This window comes from Berkeleyomyces rouxiae (genome assembly GCF_048999995.1).
Source record: "Berkeleyomyces rouxiae strain 22BRR77 chromosome Unknown BrBRR77_ptg000003l, whole genome shotgun sequence".
Lineage (NCBI taxonomy): Eukaryota > Fungi > Ascomycota > Sordariomycetes > Microascales > Ceratocystidaceae > Berkeleyomyces > Berkeleyomyces rouxiae.
Window position 1 is genome coordinate 2,418,858 of NW_027396493.1, and position 23,046 is coordinate 2,441,903.

General features: G+C 49.7%; 4 protein-coding genes across 4 annotated transcripts; 2 read left to right on the plus strand and 2 right to left on the minus strand.

Moving 5' to 3' along the window:
• Positions 1 to 12,466: 12,466 nt before the first annotated feature.
• Positions 12,467 to 14,322, minus strand: BROUX77_003856 (uncharacterized protein; the record flags this gene model as incomplete). The annotated part of the gene is made up of 2 exons (XM_073748553.1): positions 12,467 to 13,920; positions 13,986 to 14,322. The coding sequence occupies 2 exons, from the start codon at positions 14,320 to 14,322 to the stop codon at positions 12,467 to 12,469; spliced, it is 1,791 nt and encodes a 596-aa protein (XP_073606281.1).
• Positions 14,323 to 14,865: 543 nt separating this feature from the next.
• On the plus strand, positions 14,866 to 16,942 carry BROUX77_003857 (uncharacterized protein; the record flags this gene model as incomplete). Its single annotated transcript, XM_073748554.1, has 4 exons — positions 14,866 to 14,890; positions 15,036 to 15,105; positions 15,334 to 15,542; positions 15,627 to 16,942. The coding sequence occupies 4 exons, from the start codon at positions 14,866 to 14,868 to the stop codon at positions 16,940 to 16,942; spliced, it is 1,620 nt and encodes a 539-aa protein (XP_073606282.1).
• Positions 16,943 to 17,647: 705 nt separating this feature from the next.
• On the minus strand, positions 17,648 to 18,343 carry BROUX77_003858 (uncharacterized protein; the record flags this gene model as incomplete). Its single annotated transcript, XM_073748556.1, has 1 exon — positions 17,648 to 18,343. The coding sequence occupies one exon, from the start codon at positions 18,341 to 18,343 to the stop codon at positions 17,648 to 17,650; it is 696 nt and encodes a 231-aa protein (XP_073606283.1).
• Positions 18,344 to 20,615: 2,272 nt separating this feature from the next.
• BROUX77_003859 (uncharacterized protein) lies at positions 20,616 to 22,545 on the plus strand (the record flags this gene model as incomplete). The annotated part of the gene is made up of 3 exons (XM_073748557.1): positions 20,616 to 20,670; positions 20,736 to 21,182; positions 21,257 to 22,545. The coding sequence occupies 3 exons, from the start codon at positions 20,616 to 20,618 to the stop codon at positions 22,543 to 22,545; spliced, it is 1,791 nt and encodes a 596-aa protein (XP_073606284.1).
• Between the last annotated feature and the right edge of the window lie 501 nt (positions 22,546 to 23,046).

Genomic DNA, 23,046 nt, shown 5'->3' on the forward strand with positions numbered 1-23,046 from the left:
GAGCGTCGGGATTGGCTCAAAAGCTTGGTTGCAGTGACTAACAGCTTTTTTTCCGTTAGTTTGGCCAGCACTCGAAACACAGCTTGTTCTTGATGGTGTATTTTGCCTAAACATCAAAGACGTGGTGGAGAAGAAAAAAAAAACAAAAACTTGGGGAAAATTTTTCATATCGTTAATAAACGCTTGTAAATTGTCAGTGGCGCTTCGGACAGCCAAATATGCCGGAATGAAGGGCGCAAAAAAGAAGCAATTCGTGCCCCTCCCCTCCCCTCCTTGCCCCCCAGTCTCCCTATAGACTAGGGAAACTTTATGTAAAAAGAAAAAGTTGAAAAAGAAATCTCCGCGGACAAGAAAGGTACCAGCTTACAGGCACACAATTATTTGGGATTTTGTAGCTGTAGCACAGACCGAAGCGACAATGGCGCAATCCTTTTCTTTGATTTGCTTCATGCATGAACACCGTCGATGTGAATCTCGCGTTGCAACCAGCTTCCATGGGCTTTAGTCCAGGACCAGGACGAGGACCAACCAAACCGGCTGCTCCTATTCTGTAGATTGGGCTGGGCCTGTTGGCTAATGTTGGCGGTTTCTTGCTTCCCTTGTCTGCTTCTTCTTATTCTTCTTGGCCCCCATCCCGCCATTGTTCCCTTGAACATCGCCAGGCTTCCCTATATCACGTAATGAAATAGACGAGCAAAGACCCGAGAAAAAAGCCACGTCGTGAAGGCGGTCAACGTCTCTCAAAAACCTTAGTAGCATGCCAGCCGGAGGCGGTGAGGTGAGAACAAGGTGCACTGACAAAGCCCTTGTCCCCCTGGGCCTGGTCCCTTGTGTTGTTATACCCGCCTTCCGGCCACGCTCAATGGGACCGGTTCAAGAGTGAGAGTGGGAGGGGCTGTCTGTAGTGTGCCTGGGCCTTTGGCCTTTGCCCTTGGCCAGGCTGGGGCGGGATTCGGGCCCGGCTCTCCTTACAGTGGTGTCCTGGCTGTTGGCCAATTGTGAGGGAGTCTTGTTGTACGTATTTGTGCTGGTGCAGGCTGGCCGTGTGTCTTGTTTTTCCTGGTTGGCATTGTTCAACGCAAGGCAAGACCGGCATCAAGACAGCAGGAAGAGGGGAGATCTGGACCGGGAGAGCTTCCTATTGGCTGCCTTGTGGGCTCTTTGTCGTAGGTTTCCTTTTCATCGGCGGATTGGTGATCCAACCTGCAGACAAGAGACGAGACGAGGCAAGACGAGATCGTATGTCAGTGGCTCGCTCACCCACCCTTGGCTGGTCCAATCCACCTTTCCCAATCAAGCCACTCACACATTCATCGTCACATGAAATTACTGGCAGAGCTTGCGTATGTTCGTGTGTCGACAATAATATTAGCAGCAGGCATCAAGGCGGGCTGGACTGGAATCTTGGCTGGGCCAGCTTCCGCGAGATTGACACCGGGGCAGAGTTTTTTTTTCCTTTGTCGTTTTGGCTTCTTCCGACATGTACCCCTGAACCGCCTTTTTTTTGTTCTTCTTTTTCTCGCAATCGTTTACTTCCTTTCGTACGTTTCCTGGCAAGACTTTGGTTCGGTAGTTAAATATCTCCGTGCGCTGGAAAAAAATTAAAAAAAAAATTACCAATCGTGCGACTCCAAGCCAAACACATATGAGTAAGAAAAGAAGACTTTTATAATACCAATCCGTTGGGATGGGCTGCTCTCGGTTTCTAGCAGGAGCTAGCTCAGCCTCCATCTCCATTTACATAAACACAAACATCAAAGACGAAACACGGCACCGCTTTCCACCGTCCTTTACCTCTGCCTCTGGTGCCTTGTAATATTCCAGTAGCTTCGGCTGGCCTTCGATCTGGCGGATGAAGCTAAACAGGGGACCACCACAGCCCAAGGAGCTAGCAAATTCCATCTTGTGGGGAGACGACGCCCGAATGAGGGAAACCTACCACAAGCAAGCAAAGTATGGATGGAGAAGAGGCGAGTCACTGGCCTAGTAGCTTCTTGGCTACACTGGTGGCGATCGGACTTGTTGCGAAGGAGCAAAAGACGGCAAAGTTACGGAATCCGTGCCGACGAGAATTGGTGAAGCAGTCTTGGGCTGATGGAACTACGACAAACACCAACACCAGTTAGTTGGATGATGCTAACCAGCTTAACTATGGATGTATGAATGTATGTATTTACATGATTAACTACATGCTCAATGCACAGTACAAAAGTAGTTGTGCGTAGTTATACATGTGTCAATGTCGGCTGACGATATCCCCGTCCGCATTTCCTTGAACATGCCCACCATTCTCCTCTTTTCCCTTTTCCCAGACGCAACTCGCACCCAAGCTCGGAGCTGCTGTGACGATGTGCTCGTAGCTCCACTGCCAAGTTTAAATATACGCCAAAACTCCGAAGAAGGGAGGATGACTTTTTGATGGTGGAGGACGGCGAAACGCGGCAGCCTTTATTGAACTTTTATTTGTTTGCAGAGTTCTCAGCTTGAAGTGGCGTCGTGTGATCTTAGTGATTTTGGTAGACGATAAATATAGTCAAGTTAAGTCAGCTTGAAGTGATGAAAAAAAGAAATTGTGCTTAATAAGCATGAAAAAATCTTTCTTGGAATGGCACTGGGTGTCATGAGGTAATATGCGCATAGTATGTATTGAGGGTTAAGTTCTACATAGCGTTGCTCTGATCTCCAATTTCCCTATCCCATGTGGCGCAAGGCTCCACATAGGAGTATAGTTGTTCCGACAGCGCCCCACATAGTGGGGCGGTTACCCTTTCGGGCAGAATATACTATGACACTGGGCACGACCTTTTTTCCAGTCAAAAAGGGGGGGAAAAGTTTACACATAGCACACCAAAAGAAGAACAGAGAAACCCACAGAAAGCGTGTGCAAATATGTAAACATGGAAGACCCTGTTCATGTCCCGAGTGCCTGGACATGATACGAATCGTCCCATTTTTCCCCTTCTTGCTGTCAAAGCACCTCACCCCGCATCACGTGGGCTGGCATAGATCGCAGCCAACCCGATTGAGTTGCCTTCGTCCACGAGTCTAGGGTTAAACCACCACATGGACAAGGACGAATGCCTTGCGTACACAGTTTTCAGGCTTCATGCAGGAGTCATCAGACAATACAACTTCGCCATGGCAACAAAAACCACTCCAGAGAATGTGCACCCCATAATTCTGATAGGGCTTTCTCAGACGTATGTATAGAATCGCGAGACAGGCCTCCTAGCTCTGTCCATCAAGCCAGTCCTCTACTTGCCACCATCTTTTTTTTTCTTTCTCCCCCCCCCCTCCGCCCCCGCCTTCTCTCCGAGCAAGCAGCTTTGGGCTTGACATGCCCCTCTGCTCTCCGCCTTGCATCTTGCTCGCTTCCTTTCCCTTTCGCTTGCGCACCTTGTACCACTCTCCCTACCGCCGAACAGAGACAAGCGGCCCCGCCCAGAGTCTCTTCTCCGTATTGATCGCAGCAGCAGCAGCAACAATAGCAGCTGGCGTGCTGGCTGGCCTACCGCAACGGGCTTGCGGGCTCCTTCTCCCAGACAGGCCCCCCGGTTCCTGTCTTCCTGTCTTGATCTCTCGCTTCTGCAGCTCGCGAGCCTAGCAGCATGCAGCTCAGCGGAGCCGGGCCTGTCGCTTTAGGCCTGTTGCAACCTAGTGGCTGGAAACAGGCACAGATATTCATGTACCAATGTGCTTGTTCATTTGGGTGTGCACGCAGTGCGCATGCGCTTCTGTCTTTTGAGCGTGGCTGCATATTTGAGCTGCAAGGTCAGACCTAAATCGGGATGCTCGGTGCAAGCTGGCTACTGCTCTTTTGCCGTTCCTGGGGGTCAGCCCGCCCTTTGACGCTGCCGCCGACTCCAGGTGCTGGCTTTTGCTCATTGTCTTTGTCTTGCGGTCTAGACCGCATGAACTAGTGGAAAAACACAGATCTCATTGTTTGCAGGTCTGTGTGCCCGAAGCGGGAGGGCCTGGGCTTGGATTCAAAGTCTGCACCAGGAGATGCAGTCCGTCAGTCTATAGACGAATTATATCTCTGTGTCTTGTTATACGCAACAACTAACTACGCATTTTTCAATACTAGGCCACATGCTCGGATTTTGCCATTTACAAGCCTGCATTATCCCTAGCCACTTTGATGCCCGAGACTGGTCAATAACTGGCTTGAACACCTGACAGTCAAACCAGCTATAGACGTGTTCGCCGTAGAACTGTGGCGGTAGGGCCCGATAATGTTAGTGGCCTGGCCACGAGGATCCATCCAAAGTGAAATGGATGCAATGGATACCAGAAGCAGATGTCGGTGAACCACGAACAAAAACCCCCGTGCTTTTGTTTTATTGCTGTGCACAAACAGCATTTGGCGGTGTCGCGAAGGCGGTCAGCAAAGTCCATGTCCCAGCCCAAAAAGAAAAAAGAAAAAAAAAAGCACGGCTAGACACACCTACGATGGCATATTGCGACAGGGGTACGTGATGCAGCTTTGTTTAGCAACAAGTGGCCTTTCACATCTTCTCCCACCTTCTGGCTGGTTCTCTCTGCAGGGTCGACATGGACATGGATCGAGAGGCTTTTCAGGGCTTGCTGAGAAGAAGCTGGAAACTCTCCACCAAACACCCAAACACCTTATGAACCAAACTCATCATGATCGGCTCTATAAAAGCACATCTACATATGTGCATTAACTTGCAGGAAATGAAGAGAGAACAAAAGGCCGGCATTGCAATAGGCATCTATACATACTGGTACTTGTTGCCCACATCTGATGATGGCATGTAATAGAACGGCAGAAAGAAGCTTCTTCTACCGCTATTCGATCATCCTTCCATGCCATCCACAGCATTGCAAGCCAGTGCCGAAATTGCCCCTCTCACCCCTGTTCAATCTAACAGACCCGCCTTTGTTTCCTTTGACCTGGTCTTGGGTTTCAAGAACCCTTGAGTCTGGTCTGCAGACCCTGGAGCCGGCGGCTTTGTCCCCCCTCCTACGGAGAATTGTTGTTCCAAGATGTCAAGTTAATTATACATTGCCGTTTGCGTGTGCCATGACGGAGAATTGGAATGAGCAGGAGCAAACTCTGGCCGGCGGTCCAAGTTATCGCCCGAGACTTCATCTCCAGGTCTTGTTGATGATGAAATGGCGCTCGGCATTCGGTAATCTGCCTATATGTATGGCCATGGGTCAAAGAGAGTCCGAGTCCAGGTTTACGGATAGTCCGTGGCATGGTGGGCTCCTCTTTGGATGGGCATGTAGTTGCTGGCGTGGCGCTGTAAATAGAAGACACTGGTATAGCGAGTATGGAGACCAGACTGCTCTTTTGATCTTCTTTTCTTCTTCTCTCTCTTGATACCGTACCAGCAGTTACAGATGCTCGTGTCATCATACGATAGCATGCAAGAAGAGGGTCTCTCGGGGCCCCCTTTGAGAGGAGGCCACAATGGGCTCTGTAAGCAAACCAGGTGTCTATTTTGAGCAAGCCAAACAAAAGACGCTTTTGTTACCCTACGAACTCCTGTGCATCTGCGGGCATAAAACACCTGCATAATTAAATCAAGTTCCAGCATGGGATAATTGATGATGTGTACAAGCAAATATGCATGTTTATGGAACTAGCCATATATAACTGGTTGGTTATAAAGACTTGTGCAAGCAAGTTGATATTGTGAACGGCATGGATAAGACGGGTCGCTACGGCAGACGCTTCCCGCACTGCGATTGCCTTGCGCATATGCATGGCTGCTTCTCCTGTTGCCATTCTTTGCCTACAAATCAAGGGGGAGAGGAGCAGATAAGAAGCGTGTAGCCCGGGCAGGCCCCGGGGGACGGCCTAACACTTACTAAGCCGGCTTACATACCATGTCATAGAGGAGAACGGAACCACGGAAGTATCTACCAATGTACGACTATGGAGTTACACTTGCAATTACAAGTAGCTACACTGTCGAATAAAAATGCGTACTGTATAATACCTCGAGCAACCTCATTACGTGATGAAACGCCGTCGTGACGTGGTGGGCGGAGCCGAGGGACTTTGTACCAGGAGAAAAAGAAAGGTGCTAGAGCAAAAAGCCCCGCCAAGGACGAGATGCCGTTGCTGCCGGCAGTCGAGTTCATCCGGGAGCCTGCCGACCAAACGAGCGACTGCAAATACCACTTGTACTAGTTGGTCAACTATATGTAGCTACATTGTTATAGTTATTTGCATGGCCTTTGCTTGTACATATCTACCATACAATCGCCCGGTATCAGACTGGGATATGCGCCATGGAGCTACTGCATGGCTGCGGCCACTAGCCAGCAAGTGCGGGACTATGGCTGACGAAGATTGATGTTGCATTGATTCCTCGTAGCCCGCGTTCCCCTTTACCGCGGATAGGCCAATGCACCGTTATGCCCGGAACTATCGAAGACACTAAATACCGTCCACGACCGTGGTCGGCTGTGTAGTGCTAGTGCCGGTGCTGATGGCAATGTATGAGACGTGGCTACCACAAAGTGTGCATAAACAAGGCATGGTCTCAGGTAACTATATAATCTACTGTTGCTCTGTATTGATGATGCGAGAAACATGAAACAGCTCTGCAAGCTGTCTCTGGTGAATGCTTAGTATTCAGACATGCTGCCATACTAATGGTAGCATGTCCTGGGCTGCCGAGCTGCGGCAAGCTATACATGGCTTCTTTTCAGCTTCTAATTGGCCTTTGCGGAATCATGTACTTGTGTACATACTTGTCCAGGCAAAGTATACATACATATGCAATGCAATGCAAGTAGGGACTATATTGGAGAACGTGTGATCTGTCTTTACAGAATGTATGTACATCCACATACAAGCACTATACAGCTATGTATAACTGGTCGTTGAATGCCCGGGACAGGGCCAATCTCGGGACCAGCGACATGCAAACAGTGGTGGTACTAATACATTGCATTGTCTAGTTATCACTTGTAAGACAATAAGCGGGTACCTGTTTCATAACCGGAGCCCAACTAGGAACAGCTATGTTAGCCTGCGGTTGACAAGCCTGCCAAACGGAAACAGAGCCAGCCTCACTTATGCAGTGCTGTGAGCTTGCGTCGGCTGGATTGCAGTGTCAGTGATCAAGCATGTGAATACAGAGTTGTATGCATGTATGTTCATTCATATATGGATGCAGGTCTTTGGAGTAGCTCATGTGTGGGAGGATGAAACACATGGGCTGATTGACATATAGAGGGAGGCAATATGAGGGGCATAGTGGGCAGTTCAGTGAAGGGCAGACCGGCGCAGTGGGCAGGTGAGCAGGTAAGTAGTTAGTACTAACTAACTATTCAAACATTCAAACCCACCCACACAACTTGTAAGTGGCTAGCTGGTGTTACCAAAGTTAGAAAAGCCACACCAAGCCAGCCCGGCTTTTTGTATGACGATTACGAGCGACTTGTTACACGGAGGAACATTAGGTCGTTGTAGCGTGCATTCATACATTCGAACACTCACTGACTGACACACAAACAATCTGCTCATAAGAAGTGCCACCGAAGCCAGCAAACAATAAGCCGCACCTGGCTGTCTCAGGATCCCCCCCTATAAAAAAGAAAAAAAAAACTTCACAAATATGGCCTCGAAAAAGTGCAGGATTCGAGGATTGCAGTTCTCCTCGTGGGTGTGCCATGCATGGACCAGCAAGAGACCCTCGAGCTATATCCCAATGGACATGATGGAAGAAGACAAGAAGGAAAAAGAAACAAAAGCCATGGAGATACCCATGGCGCAAATTCGGGCAGCAACGCCTTTATGCTTGGAGTTTCTTTCTACGCTCTTCTTTTTAAGTGATTTTCTCGCCATTTGATTCGCCAAACATGGCCTTATTGTCAATGTATGTTTGTTGACTCTGAGGCTGGGAAGAGAAAATCAGGCTCCTGGCGGTATAGTGAATTCGCCTATATCAAGAGACTTAACCTTCTGGAAGCTCATTGTGACTGGCTGGAGTACCGAAAGCTGCCTTTTCTTTTGGTGAATATACCTTGGGCAGCAAAGACGACCCTGCCTTCATTGAGCCTCAAAAATAAGGAAAGAAGAAAAAAACAGAGTACCAGGGCATCATGCGCAGGTGATCCTGATAGAGGGGTTCTTTGCAGAATCCAGAGGCCGACATGCATTGGTGCAAGGCGTATAGAGTAGTGAAGTAGAACTTGAATTGGAGTTTTCGTGACAGGAAAAGCTAACCATAGAAACATAGTTCACTAGCTAGTATGAATTGACAGTGTCGCATAGTTTCATAACATAATGTCCACGCAGCAGTAGAAGACTCGAACGGTCATGCCAGGTCATGATGTTGAGGTTCCAGGTTTGCTGTGTATACGTGCCTCGTTTATACGCACATCGGCCCTTTTTGTGGACGTCTACGTCATAAAAACCACACAATAACGGCGGGGTCCTGGACAGCGAGCTTGTTCCAGTCTCATTGGTGATTACATAATTGTTGGGTTCGCTACGGAAAGAAGTGGCATAGAGTCTCGAGACAAGCCTACATGTTATGTATCGTGCGAGCACAAGTATGCACGCGGCCTCTAGCTACATGATATGCGAAGAATTGGGGTACGCCATATCACACGCAAGAAGGCTGGGTGCTGGGCTACAGAATAAACGACACACGCAGGCCATTACTCAACAAAACAACATCCTGAGATCCGTCTTGCTGCGTCGATGAGGGGATTCTGATGTATGGCTCTGTAGCACCCCGACATGCGAGCCTGTATTTACCTGTTTATAGCACCATGATGATATTCACCCTAAGGTGACGGGTGCCAATTTGACGAGCATTCATTCGCTATCAAATGTAGGTTGAGGAGCAGTTAGAGATTGAAAAGGGAAATGTGTACGAGATTCTGTGTTGCATGTAGACAATAGCTGGCAGCCACCGAGGATCAAGTTGGTGACATGGAACTGCGGCATTGCCTGCCAACTATCCCCCTACCCAACTCAAACCGCATCGCATTCGATTCCGGCAAGCCTGCCCAAGACACGGAATCCTCTTTCAACGGAACTTCCTTGATACTGAATCCGCCGGTCAGGCCAAAAGACTCAAGTCGCATGATCGGATCGCTACAAAACCGGCCAAGTCGTGCTGTGCCGTAGTTGTACTGCGGCTGCAATGCGGCCTGGCCAGCACTTTGCAGTCGGCAGAGAACAACAAACGCATACTGCTGGTGTTGTTGTTTTTTTCCCGCTTTTGATGTTGCCATTACCAACTGATGTCACCGCCTCCCGAGTAGATGTATCATCTCCTCGGGCTTCAAGTCGAAGAGAGAAGCAAAAAGAGACAATCGGAACTGGGCGGCTTGCGACATCGACACGTCTCAAGATTTAGCGAGTACATGTAAGCCGGGACAGCAGTCAAGCTGAGGGCCAAAATAATCCTCAAATGCAAAACTACCAAAGACACGCCGAGCCAAATCACCGGACGCATCTCGGACGAGGCCTCGGGGTGACATTCCTTGTCAGGGTTGAAGTGTATGCGTGTGTACCTGTATGTATGTCTTGTTGCGCAAGCTGGAATCATCAACTCTGCATGATCTGGCAACATGAGTTGGTCGTATGGTCGACAATTTTGAGGCAGGGCGAGAAAAGTAAACATCTTACTGGCCGTAAAGCTAGGTCTATGGTGTATTTATCGAGTGTCTAGAAAAGTGTAGATACTACGTGCGAAATTGACACCGAGGTCCAGGGAGCATAATATTGTGCCATAGCTTCAGCGTCCTCTATGACATCTGATAATAGTACCCGGAATACGATATAGCATCACTGGCCGTTCATACTCTGTGGTCTCGTAGAAGCATAACAAGAATAAACCCAATCATAGCCAGCATCAGTGAGTATACATGGTTATACTCCAGTCCGTTAATGTAGGAGGCTACAATGACTCTGGATAACTCACCTCGGGCCTCGGCTACAAAATCGACACTGGACACGGCTCTGTAGATGATCTTGTGCACGTTAGCATTGGCATAGTAACGCTGATTGTGTCGCCGGAACACGATTCATAATCTTACCGAGGCTCGCTCTGTATCATTATATCCAAAGTTCACTAAGCTGCTGCCCAACTTTGACTTGATCCCCGTTTTCATAATAGCTGTTGACGCAGCTACGCCAATGATTGGACCAATGGTTGTTGATAAGTACAGAGTCGATAATGCTGGAGCCACATGGCTTTTGTCAATGACATTTTGGAGGGAAATAAAGACGGCGCCTTGTGCAACGCCAGAGCCGAAGCCACTACAAGAGTGTTAGTTATCTTGGGCTACGAATGCCTTGGGTGTAAATTGGAGAGAGCATACCCGGGCATTACAAAAAGTGACTTGAACCATCCAACAGGACCATGCCAGGTTAGAATTAGCAAAGTGTAACAGAGGCAGCTAGATATCATGGCTACGTAGATAAGAGGTTTATATCTTCCGGTTCTTAGGGGTTAGATGAATATGGAGGTTAGTGTACAAATTCCTAGTATCACTGGAGTCACTCACATACCTTCGAATGATCATTCCAGACATGATGGAACCTATAGTATTTCCAAAGACTGCAGGAAATAGATGCAACCCGGCCCTGGAACTTGAAGCCCTGTGAACTACCTGAAAGAAAATAGGAATCGAGAACATCAAGCTGACCTGTGCTGAAGTCTGAAGACCCATTATCAGGAATGATGCTGTAGCTTCTCGATTCTTAAAGAGCACAAGAGGCAGCAAAGGATATGACGTCCAGCGGCTCTCGCACACGATGAAGAGACCCAAGAGAACCAAAGACATGGTAAGTAACGTTGGAATCCACACGCTATCCCAAGATATAAGAGAGCCACCCAGTTGTATAGGGAAAAGCAAGGCGAGAATGGCGGAGCCTAGGAGAACAGATCCAGTGATATCCAATCTATCCATTTTACTGGTTACCAAGCCTTCAGATTGAGAGGCTGAGTTTTCCTCAATACTATTTGTCGAATCAAAATCAGTAGGATGAACAAGCTCCGTGCTCTCTGTGTCAGGCAGATAAACCCAACAAAGCACAAAGGCCAGCATGAACAACGGAACTTGGCCTAGAAATGACCACCGCCAGCCGACAGCATCCGCAAGCCAGCCACCGAGCGGGCCCCCAATAGACCGCCCGGCTGTGGCAGCGATGTTGATGTATGACCGCCAGGAAGCAATGTGTCGAATTGGAACGAAGTCGGTAAGCAGGATCGAGACCAGCAGCCCCATACCGGCGCCAACGGAGCCGCAGATCACACGACCCAGAATAATGGCGCTCATAGACTTTGCATGTCCTCTAAAACGAGAGAGTCAGTAAAGCAATTGAGCACTTGGGGAGCGACACAGAGAAGGGGGGGTTCTAGAAACAAGTGAATGGGGACAACATTACATTATGAGGCTATTCAGAACGTCAGTAACCTGAACATCTTGTGTACTAGATCAAGAAAGCTCACTTACCAGCCAAGAGAAAAGACGGCGTAGCAAATCAGGATCACACGTTTCCGGCCATATATATCGCTGAGCTTTCCAAACTATAACACGGCCATGTTAGTGTCGCCAAACTCGCACTTCCAGAGCTGCTTGGCTCACTGTAACTTGAGTTGCAGCACCCGCAAGCCCAAAAGCCGTAAAGATCCAGCTTGATGACTCCAAAGAGTCAAACTCGGATGCAATGGATGCGTGGGTTGCGAGCACTAACGAGCCATCTGCGTTGTAAACAAACACGGCTAGAAAAACGTCAACAGCTTGGATCCAATGCGCAAGCAAATCTGGGGTGTATCATACCAAGAACCATAATCATCACGATCTGAGCGATCCGTGGGTCGGTGGTCTCCCTTGCCGGATAGTTCAAAGTAGTGATGTTAGTCGGAGCACCTCCGGTACATGTGGCGGCGGTGGCCCTGGGTGACTGGCTTTCTTCATCAGACACAGAAGAACTTTGCGACAATGTCAGTGTATATATGGACCTGGTCGTCTCTGCCGCTGGTCGGCTGCCCAGCAGTGGTGTTTCTTCACTAACAATAGCATTCATAATGGTGTGGCTGTGTGGCTGAAGACAACTATGGCGGAAGACGTCGAGATGACTATCCGACAACCTAGAGAGCGTCAGGTTGAAGAACAGACAAGAACAAGGCAAGGAAACGAAGAGAAAATAGAACTTCGTGAGAGCAACTAGAGGACTTTTACACATTAAGGCCTCTTATCTTCCCGGTGTTAGTCAATACACCCCTGCCGGCGACTTGCCGGGCTGTTTTGCCTTATTCACTACGGATGATGCAATACTAGCGCTGGAAGATGAATGGTGCATTAACTCGCACATACCCGGATGCAACCTCTTTTTGTTTGTTTGATACGCCGAGATTAGCTCCATGAGTAATTCCACGAGTTTCTCCGGCGGTGAATACACAACTACGTAGGGTTATAATACATACAGCGTACAAGTAGAACAATGTATAGCATCCTCTTACATCCACTCATGCCATGCCGCCCCATCTGGCTCAAACTGAGGTCCCTCTGCCGAAACAATATATCCGCTCTCGCAGTGGCTATACCGAACGCGGGATTGGTTAGCGTAGAACTGGTCAAACCGCGAATTCAACGCATCACTGAGCTTCTGCACGTTTCCTTGTGGGTGCAGAGACTTCCAGGGCTGGATGCAGGCGCGACCCCGACAAGATTTCAGCACCAGCAGAAGAGCATCCAGACGGGTTACCAGTTTATCTATAGACACACGGCCAACCTTTTGCTGCGTTTTGGACTTGGCACTGGAGTCGAGAAGATTGAAAATCTGGTATGGATCCGTGGCGAGGTTGTACAGCTCACGCGAGCCGTCGCACCAAACCGAGTAGTACAGATTGTAGTCTTGTCCATCCTTTCCCAATATCCGGACGGCTTTGTATGTATTGTTTGCGGCCACATAAGCTTCGTTGCTGAAGCCATGCTGCCCCTCTGCTAGTCCTACTCCCCAAAACTCCACAGTGACATGTTCATGACGAGAACTCTGCGCTGTAGCCAGCTGGTCAGATGTGAGGGGAGCAAATGTTCCATCAAATTCCATGTCATCATCAACTGTGGCTTGGGCCAGACGAAGTATTGTAGGCGCCAGGTCGATATGGGTCGTTACCAAGTCAGAAACAGTCTTGTTGATAGGAACACCAGGACCACGCACAATCAGGGGGACGTTAATGTCCTCCTCGAAGCCACACTCCTTCCCAGGTGGTAGGCGATGCTGACTGATGTGAAAGCCGTTGTCACTTGTGTAGAAAATGTAGGTATTGTCCAAGAGCCCCTTTTCCGACAGTCTCTCAAAAACCCCATTAACTAACTCGTCAACACCCTGCAGAGCCCGCAGTCTTTGGCGGTAAAAGTTGTCGTTGTATTCAATTTTGGCATCATCCAACTTTTGCTGAGCGCGAATCCAGCTAGCACCAGTTGGTAGATCGGGGTTGAAGTTGGGCGTGCGAGGTACCACTACATCGGCAAAGAGATTCTCGTGGCGGGTAGCAGGAATTGGCTCAGTGAAACGTACGGTATGCGTTCCGTTTGGGTGGAAGGTGTAGTCAACATTGCTGTGTGGAGCAATTGGAGCAATCCCAATGAAGAACGGCTGGTTTTGCTTGCTGGCCTCGTCGAGAAGTCGATACGCCTTCTCAGTAAGAATATCGGTTGTATGTTTCCCCTCGTAGCCCTGCGGCATCTCTTGGTTATGCTGGTACGTTGGATTAAGATACTGGTACGTGAACGGGTCGAGTAGAAAGTCTGACCCATTCCAGCCTGCGGGATATGGGGAGTTGTAGTTATGGACGGTATGTGCGTTGAACAGCTTGCCCGTGTAGTACGTGTTGTACCCAGCCTTCTGGAGCCATACTGGGAGATATGCGTTATTGAAGCCCTGAGTTACGAACTTGGGATAGCCGCCTGAGTAGATTGATTAGTTTCTGCTGCCGAAGAAACTTCTGTCCTGTATCTAGGCTAAGACATACCATATGGAGGGCTCACGTCGGTCACATTGGTATTGTGGGCGAGCTTTCCCGTCCACAGGGAGACCCTAGAGGGACAGCAGATAGCTGTCGTGCAAAAGTGGTTGTTGAAAAAGATTCCCTGGTCTGTTAAGTGTTTCTTGACACTGGGCATGTATGCCAATGAATTTAGTCGTTTGTCTTGGTCATCAACGAGAATGAACACAATGTTAGGTTTTTTCCCAGTCTTGGACGAGCCACTCCCGTCTACAAGCGGTATTTGTTGCGAGCTAGTCGAAATACATTGAGATAGAGAGGTCGCGAGAAGCAGACAACCCACGATATGGCTGAAGAGCTTCATGGTAACTGTGACTGATGGATGAGATGGGAAGGGAAGGTTGAGGGGCAGGTCACAACGGACCGCCTTTGAAGGCTACAGCTGGCCGGCATTTATAATTCCTGGAACTAGGAGCAAGATTGCTGAGGTCTCGGTGCGCGAGAGTGGGATTCAACTGACATGTCGTCATCCCTGACCACCATCACAACAGCTCAGCCGGAGGTTTGACCAAGCGACAATGACTAACCCTAACACTATCCACAACCCTGAGCCCAAGCTCCAGCTGCCCCACCATGCCCCTCGCTGCTCTGGTTGGCGGGCAAAATTTCCACGCCGCTCAATCGGGGGGCCAGCAGGCAAACAAGCAAGGCTGGCTTAGCTGCTGTTCAAACACGGCGAACAGAATAGAAAGGAGACCCCTCCAAACTTTTTAGCTGGCATCTTAACAGCAGCACCACGCCCGTTGCAGATTTTCCATTCTTTATTCCAAGTGGACACACAGCTGTTCCTTTTTCTCTTTTTTTATACATCCTTTGTTCTTTACTATAATACGCACATTCCGTCAAAATGCAGGCTCCGGTTGTGGTTATGAGTGCGTCCCCTTCTCTGCCTGTCATCTAGCTCCCCCTGGGCCGGGTTTACCTAAGATCAAGCTCCGGCTGGCCTCGCGCGGGCTGCGGGACCATGAATGGCCTCGATAGGCTCTAAGATTCTCTTGCTAACCATGAACTGAACAGACACCGGCGGTCCCCAGGAGCGTCAAACTGGCCGGAAAGCTCAAATGTCCAACATCACTGCCGCCAAGATGTACGTTGCGTCACCTTCGAATGCCCCGAGAAACGCTCCTCTCCTTGTTTCGTGGCGATCACCGTCATAATCACAGTCGCGACCACGACCGGCCAATTTTGGTCGTCCATTTGCCTCGTCTTAAAAGTCCGCTGAAAGTTTGGTGGGAGAAAGACTGCTGCCGTTAACCCCGCCATCACACCACAACATCTGCCTCCGTATCGCTCAACATTGCTAATACCCAACTAGCGTTTCTGACATTATCCGGTCATGCCTGGGCCCCAAGGCCATGCTGAAGATGCTTCTGGATCCCATGGGCGGTATCGTCCTGACCAACGATGGCCATGCCATTCTCAGAGAAATTGAGGTTTCGCACCCTGCCGCCAAGAGCATGATTGAGCTTTCTCGGACACAAGACGAGGAAGTCGGTGACGGTACAACCACTGTCATCATTCTGGGTGAGTAAATGTTGTCTATCGGCGAGATTAGATAGCTAGCCCCCCGCCCCTTAACATTGACTAATTTGCCGGTTTCTCTGTTAGCTGGCGAGATCCTGGCCATGGCTCTGCCTGAGCTCGAACGCAACATTCACCCTGTCGTCATCATCTCCGCCTTCAAGCGCGCCCTGGAGGATGCTCTCAAGATCATCGATGAGATCTCTATGCCTATTGACACTTCAAGCGACAAGGCCATGATTGGCCTGATCAACTCCTCCATTGGCACCAAGTTTGTTTCCCGGTGGTCAGAGCTGATGTGCAAGCTTGCTCTTGACGCTGTGCGCACTGTCACCTGGGAGGTTGGCAACGGTAAGACCGAAGTCGACATCAAGCGCTACGCCCGTATCGAAAAAGTGCCTGGTGGTGAAATTGAGGACAGCAAAGTGCTTGACGGTGTCATGCTCAACAAGGACATCACCCACCCCAAGATGCGTCGCCGGATAGAAAACCCCCGCATTGTGCTTTTGGATTGCCCCCTTGAGTACAAGAAGGGTGAGTCGCAGACTCAGATTGAGATCAGCAAGGAGGAGGACTGGAACCGCATCCTTCAGATCGAGGAGGAGCAAGTCAAGGCTATGTGCGATGCCATCATTGCTCTCAAGCCTGATCTGGTGATCACCGAGAAGGGCGTCTCTGATCTCGCCCAGCACTACCTTGTCAAGGCCAACGTCACTGCCTTGCGCAGAGTTCGCAAGACCGATAACAACCGTATAGCCCGTGCTACCGGTGCCACTATTGTTAACCGTGTTGATGACCTCCAGGAGTCGGATGTCGGTACCCAGTGTGGCCTGTTTGAGGTTGAGAAGATTGGTGATGAGTACTTCAGCTTCCTTACCAAGTGCCAGGACCCCAAGGCTTGCACGGTTCTTCTGCGTGGCCCCTCTAAGGATATCCTGAACGAGATTGAGCGCAACCTTCATGACGCCATGGGTGTTGCCCGTAACGTCATGTTCCACCCTCGCCTGGCCCCTGGTGGTGGTGCTACCGAGATGGCTGTTTCAGTGAGACTGAACCAACTGGCCAAGGGTGTTGAGGGTGTCGCGCAATGGCCTTACAAGGCTGTTGCTGATGCCATGGAGGTGATTCCCCGGACACTTGTCCAGAATGCTGGTAGCAGCCCCGTCAGAGTACTGACGGACCTGCGTGCGAAGCACGCTGAAGGCAACCACTCGTGGGGTATCGATGGTGAAAATGGCACCATTGTTGACATGAAGGAGTATGGTGTCTGGGAGCCCGAGGCTATTAAGTTGCAGAGCATCAAGACTGCCATTGAGTCTGCCTGCTTGCTGCTTCGTGTTGACGACATTTGCAGTGCCAAGAAGGCTATGCAAGGCGGAGGCGGCGGCGGCGGTGAGGAGTAAAGAGAAAATACAACCAATCATGTACGAAATTAAACTCGCATTAGATTCGTGGGAAAAAGCCGAATATGCAAAGAAAATAATACATATGCCGCCTTCATGTTATACACAAAAGCGGCCTTTTGGACTTTTGGTGTTGGCAATAGGCTTCAAGATGGGCGTCTCTATCTCACAGGAACATGCGGTCGTGCCCTTTGAAACTCATTCGTAATCAGCGGCACTAGGTTCACGCTACGGATTCACATTCTAACGTGTCAAAGGGACTTGTGACATCACTGTCCAAAGCCCAGGATCTACTTTCTCAAAGATGCAGTGCCAAGAGCTACGCGCACTGATGGTTGAAGAGAAAGCTCATGTAACACAAGAAATATAGCTACAGACTAGCGTAAATCAATTTCTACCAAGAGAGCAGGAACATGAATTCAAGAGCAAGACAAGAGAGAGAGATCTTCTAAAAAGAGGTAGAAATTTAGAACAGAACGACTGGTTCTGAACCAGCGCAGAAAGAAGAAGCAAAAGGACCGGCTATCTAGAGAAAAAGAAATCTAGGGCCATGTTCTCTCCCATGGTATGACTAGAAGGCAAGGGTATAAATTGGGGGGAAATACATAGTTGGTATCTTCCGCTAAATGCTGAGAGAGGAATAAGAAAGAGGAAGAAAGCAAGAAAGATGACGAGATTTTGGGTTAATTTTGTTTTTGGGTCTAGCTAGTCATCGTCGTCGTGGATCATGATGCCAGCAGGAGGCGTGGCGGCTGATGTTGATGTCGCATCTGGAGTAGCAACCTTGGTACCCTCAACTTGAGGCTGGCTTGGGGATTGTACGCCTGATGGTGCGGCAGTGGTGGTACTGTCATCATCGTTTGCATTTGCGCCAGCATCGTCCCTCTTAGGAAATGAGGGTTTCTTCTGCTGCTGGTTCCCGGAACCAGGCTTGTCTTGTTTTGACTGAGAGCCGGCGCCGCCAGTCTTTGCTTTTGCCTTGCGAGCCTTCATTTTCTCGCGCTTCTCGCGGTTCTTTCTCGTCTTTTCGTCATCCACTTTCTGGCGCTCAGCTTTCTTTGTCTCGAAATCACGGTTGGCGTCCTCGTTGCGCACCTCGTCGTCCATGCGGCGCAGGCGCTCGTATTCGCGGCGTCGCGCGGCCTTGTACACGTGAAACTCACCGGAGCCAGCGCCGGCACTCGAGCCCTGGACGTTGGTCACGATCTCGGGAGGCGGCGGGAGCGCGCGGGCCTGCGGCGTCGCGGAGTCGGGGATGTGGATGTGTTGTTCTGGCTTGGAAAAGAGCGCGTCAACAGAGGCCGCTTGATCCGACGTCGGGCTTAGGAGACGGCGCTTGGTCGGGCGCTTGCTGCGGCGATCGGCGGATGTGGGAATGGAATCGGGTCCGCCTGCAGACATGCTGAGGATCGCGTGGTGTCGGGCAGAAGCGTAGAAAGAGTGTGACAAGAAAGATGGTTGGAGCGCGACAGCGACAGGATTTTGACCAATGAGGCGGATGGATAAGCTTGAAGAAAAGTTGCGTTTATATTGGAAAATGACGAATGCGACAAAGTCAGAACAGTCGAAAAGACATGAATGAAAATGTAGCAAGGCTGAGTGTCTGCATATGGAGCTACATGGCTAAAAAAGAAAAATCGGGGTTTCTGACTAGGATTAGTTGTTGATAAGTACCGATAAGACCCGGCTACAAATGGATCTGAATTCGGCAGTATGTGTCACGTGATGCAATTCCACCGCAAAACCCATCCCACCGCCTTGAGCGGGCATCTGAGCGAGCTGTAAAGATTAATCAAATCTGTCAAATAAACGCCATGATGCTCCGTGGCTCATGCGCAGGTGGACCATTTAACACAGCAACTATTTCAAAGTACAAGTATTTTGTTTGGCCGAGCCTGTCGAAGTTGTAAGCCGGTCTTGTGAGAATATCATCTAAGTACACATTATTTCTAAGTGGACCGGCGTGGCTACCAACACAGAGACAGACGGCTTGAGAGCTTGAAAACACAATAACCCGCATGCTTTATACCTTGTGAAGCTTTGTGTGGACTGGGCTGTCATATATGAAAGATCATGATGTAATGTACTAGCACACACAAGTATCTTCGTATGTTGTAGGGATGTTGGTTGGTGATGGGTGGAGGCAATTTTTTCTATATCACTGTGCAGATATAAAGACGAGAAATGGAATGAATGAATACTGTGGGTAGTTACACATATTTGAGCGGTATCCGAAGGAGCCACGTATGTACCTGTATTCTTTTTTCTGTCAAGCAGGTGCCACATTGTTCTGTGTTTTCTGGACTGGACACTCTTCGCAAAGTCCGTAAACCATGTTTGATTGAGCCCGTCAAACCTTCATGCAAATAAGCTGGCCTTCTAAGTGTTTAAACGCTTCGAACATGTTTATGTTTCATGTGAAAACGGTGAAGAAAAATACATGTGGGCATTTAGAGATTGGCTAGTAGCTACAAATATGAACAAAATCTTTGGGCTGGGATCGCCGGGCTGGTGGATCAGCACATCAGATAACAGTAATCTGATTGGACGGTTGGCAGATCGTCACAAAGCCATTGCGTTTTGGGAACAGCGTCGTGCGAGAACAGGAGAAAGTGGGCAGATGCTGTTGGTTGAAGGAAGCTGCTGAATCAGGAAGCTCGGGCTGAGGCCGCGACCCACAAAGAGTCGGGGATGGGGATGCTGTTTCCCTACCGTAACTACTCGACGCAGGCGTACTTGCTACGGACTGATGGAAAGAAGTTCCCCAAAAGGCTGATACAATTACCTTGTTTGGCGCCGTCCTCTTGTGACACACTGGGACTTGTCTCACCTTCCAGCACACGGGCACTAACTAACCACAAGCGAATAGGCTCCAACGGCGCTTGTGAGACAGCACCGGCAATCTTGTTTTTTACTTGCACGCACATCGGCCTCTTGGTGGCTTTGTAGAATGTGGATGGATTGGCATCATATCCATGCACCGTGTCATGTCGGTTGAGTCTATTTTGACGGGGTCTTGGCCGGGGCCTGACAGCCTGGAGGGAACAGAAGCTGTATGGATGTGTAAACCGCACATGTTAGAATGAGGGATAAATCTCATGACACATGGGGTCTTATCGTTGAGGGATATACGCAAGCTAGAAAGCAACAACGGCTGCAGGTGTGCGCGAAATACTTGTAGTTGTGATTAAAAAAAATGGTTGGATACACGCCCGCACAAGTGAGTTCCGGCTCACGGCCTGTCTGCCGAGCTTGGATGAGTCAGCTAACCATTGAATGAATGAGGCTAATGAGGCTCAATCACTTGTGAGCCTTCCTTATCCAGGGCTCGTTGTTTGTGAGCATCAATAAATCTGCCAATGTTAATCGATTTTCTGCCCAACTGCCCCTCCTTTGATCCATCTGCCAACGAATCCTGAGTCCGCCTTTTTTCTCATTAATATCTGCACGACGCCCTGATTTAATTCAAAAACATACACACATAGCTTCTAAACCTCCATTTCACTCGATTTGTGCCGTTGTCTATCTCGAATTTTGCTCAACTACTGATTAACCAACCTCAACCCTGTCACAGCCTCAGTGAACGATATTCTAACTACAACACCGTATCCTCGTCTTGGAGCCTGTCACTGCCGCTCTTCCCATCAGCCTAGACTGATTTACAATCGTCAACATGGTCAAACCCAGATTGATCATTCTTATTCGTCATGCCCAATCCGAGGGCAACAGTAAGTTGTTTTCCCCTTCCGCAACCCTCGCCGGCCTGCATGCAACCCACGCTGACTTCCTCTAGAAAACCGCGACATTCACCAGACGATTCCCGATCACCGCGTGAAGCTAACTAACGAGGGCTGGCAGCAGGCCTATGAGGCTGGCCGCCGGCTCAAGGCTCTCCTCCGCCCCGAGGATACTCTCCACTTCTTCACCTCCCCGTACCGCCGAACCCGCGAGACCACCGAAGGCATCCTATCTACGCTAACCGAAGACAATTCGCCCTTCAAGCGCCCCAACATCAAAGTCTACGAAGAGCCCAGATTGCGCGAGCAGGACTTTGGAAACTTCCAGCCATGCAGTGCGGAGATGGAGCGTATGTGGCAAGAACGTGCTGACTATGGCCACTTTTTTTACCGGATACCCAACGGCGAGAGTGCTGCCGATGCTTATGATCGTGTCAGTGGCTTCAACGAGTCGCTGTGGCGCCAGTTTGGCGAGGATGACTTTGCCAGCGTCTGTGTACTAGGTGAGCTATACCTAGCTTGAGCTCCGTCCAGTATGAAGCTATTGTGCTAATCTAGTTCTCTTTCCTCATCACAGTTACTCACGGATTGATGTCCAGAGTCTTTCTCATGAAGTGGTACCATTTCACCGTTGAATACTTTGAAGATCTTCGGAACGTCAACCACTGTGAATTCCTCATTATGCATAAGGATGACCAGGGAAAATACGTCCTTGAAAACAAGCTACGGACATGGTCTGAACTCCGCCGCGAGCGAGAACTGCTTATGCGCGAGACCAAGGACAAAGAGGAAAAGGAAATGTCTCCCGTGATTGGCCGCGATGCCAACAAGGACGCCACCAAGCTGCCACGTACCAAGAGTGCTGTGGTTGTGCGTAAATGGGGTGGCTGCCCCAACGGCTGCGACCACTCGCGACACTTTAACCGCCTCGATCGCCGAGACGATCTTGAACTGCTCCGACAAAAGGACGAAGCCGGTGCAAACAAGCATAGCACCGACCTCGCCAACGCAGGTCGCGCCAATGCAGAAAAGAGAAAGAATGACACTCCACATGTGACCACTCCTGTGGTCACCAACGGCGACAACATAGCCGACGTTACAGCCGCTGCGGGGTCTTTGTCTTTGAACCCAGTGATATACACGGCTTCGCCAGCTGCTAGCCCTGGAGGATTAGTCAGCCCAACAGCAGTTTCGCCACTGCTCATGCGTCGATCTACCCGACGTGCCTACAACTCAGATGACGATGACCCGAATGACCCAGAACAACATGGCGGCTTTGAAGCCGGGGTGCCTGTTGAAAACCTCAACATCAGACGCGCACAAGAGGAAATCGTTTCGTCTCCTGATGCCACGCCATCCTTCATCTCGCCTGAAGATCGCATACGCAGCCTGGCAGGGTCTGACTTCGACACTACGCGCTCCATTGGATTGCGCCCCAACTGGAACCAGCGACTATCCAGCGAAAGCGAAAACGGTGCCGGCTACTCCACAGGCCCTCGCGCGCCCGCCGACGACGAAGGCGGTTCTACGCCCGGGCGCCTCGACGCTGCTCCCGCCAAGCCATCGCCAAACTTGAGTAGCCTGCTCGCCAAAACAACCAAGAAAAACGCCCGCGCCGTCGTGGATTCACCTGGCGGCGACTCTGCTGAGGGCGCTGACCGCGCCGGAAGCCAAAACGAAGATGCCGATGATGAGGGCGAGGACGACGTTAGCCTAGTTCCGCGCGAGCTTGCCGACGAGAGCGGCATGGGCCGTGGAGTGCGGGCGAACCGGCTCGGCGACGAGGCGAGCGGGAGTGAAGTGGAGGAAAACAGTCTGGAGGAAGCTGAAAAGCTGGATCGCAGCATTCGCGGCAGCGTCTACTAATTGGACCGGATAAGACAGATATCTCTTTGCATATAGACAAATCTACTTTTAAGCACACGCTGGCCGTGTCTCTAATTTAAACGATTTCCCTCTGATAGACCAACAAATATCACGACATGTGCACTTATCCAAACTCGCATTTCCTTATCCTCAAAATGAAACAAATTATCCGGTTTAAAAATTTAACACTATGTACACGCTCCTCTCTAATATTGATAACCATACCTAAACCTTGCCTCTGGAGACTAACGTTGCCTTTCTAGTAGTATGCAGTATGTCTTCAATGAAGAGCCACATCTCATCTAATGCCCCGTTGAATAATATGTAGTGCCATTATTCTCAAGCCCAATAACAAGCAACAAGAAAGTAAAGTAAAAAAGAAAAAAAGGAAAACCAAAACAAGCAAGATACCTCTATTTGCAGTAAGGAAAGAAAAAGAAAAGAACAGAAGAGAGAAATCGAAAACGGGACAAATATACACAGACACGCCTTGTGTAGTGT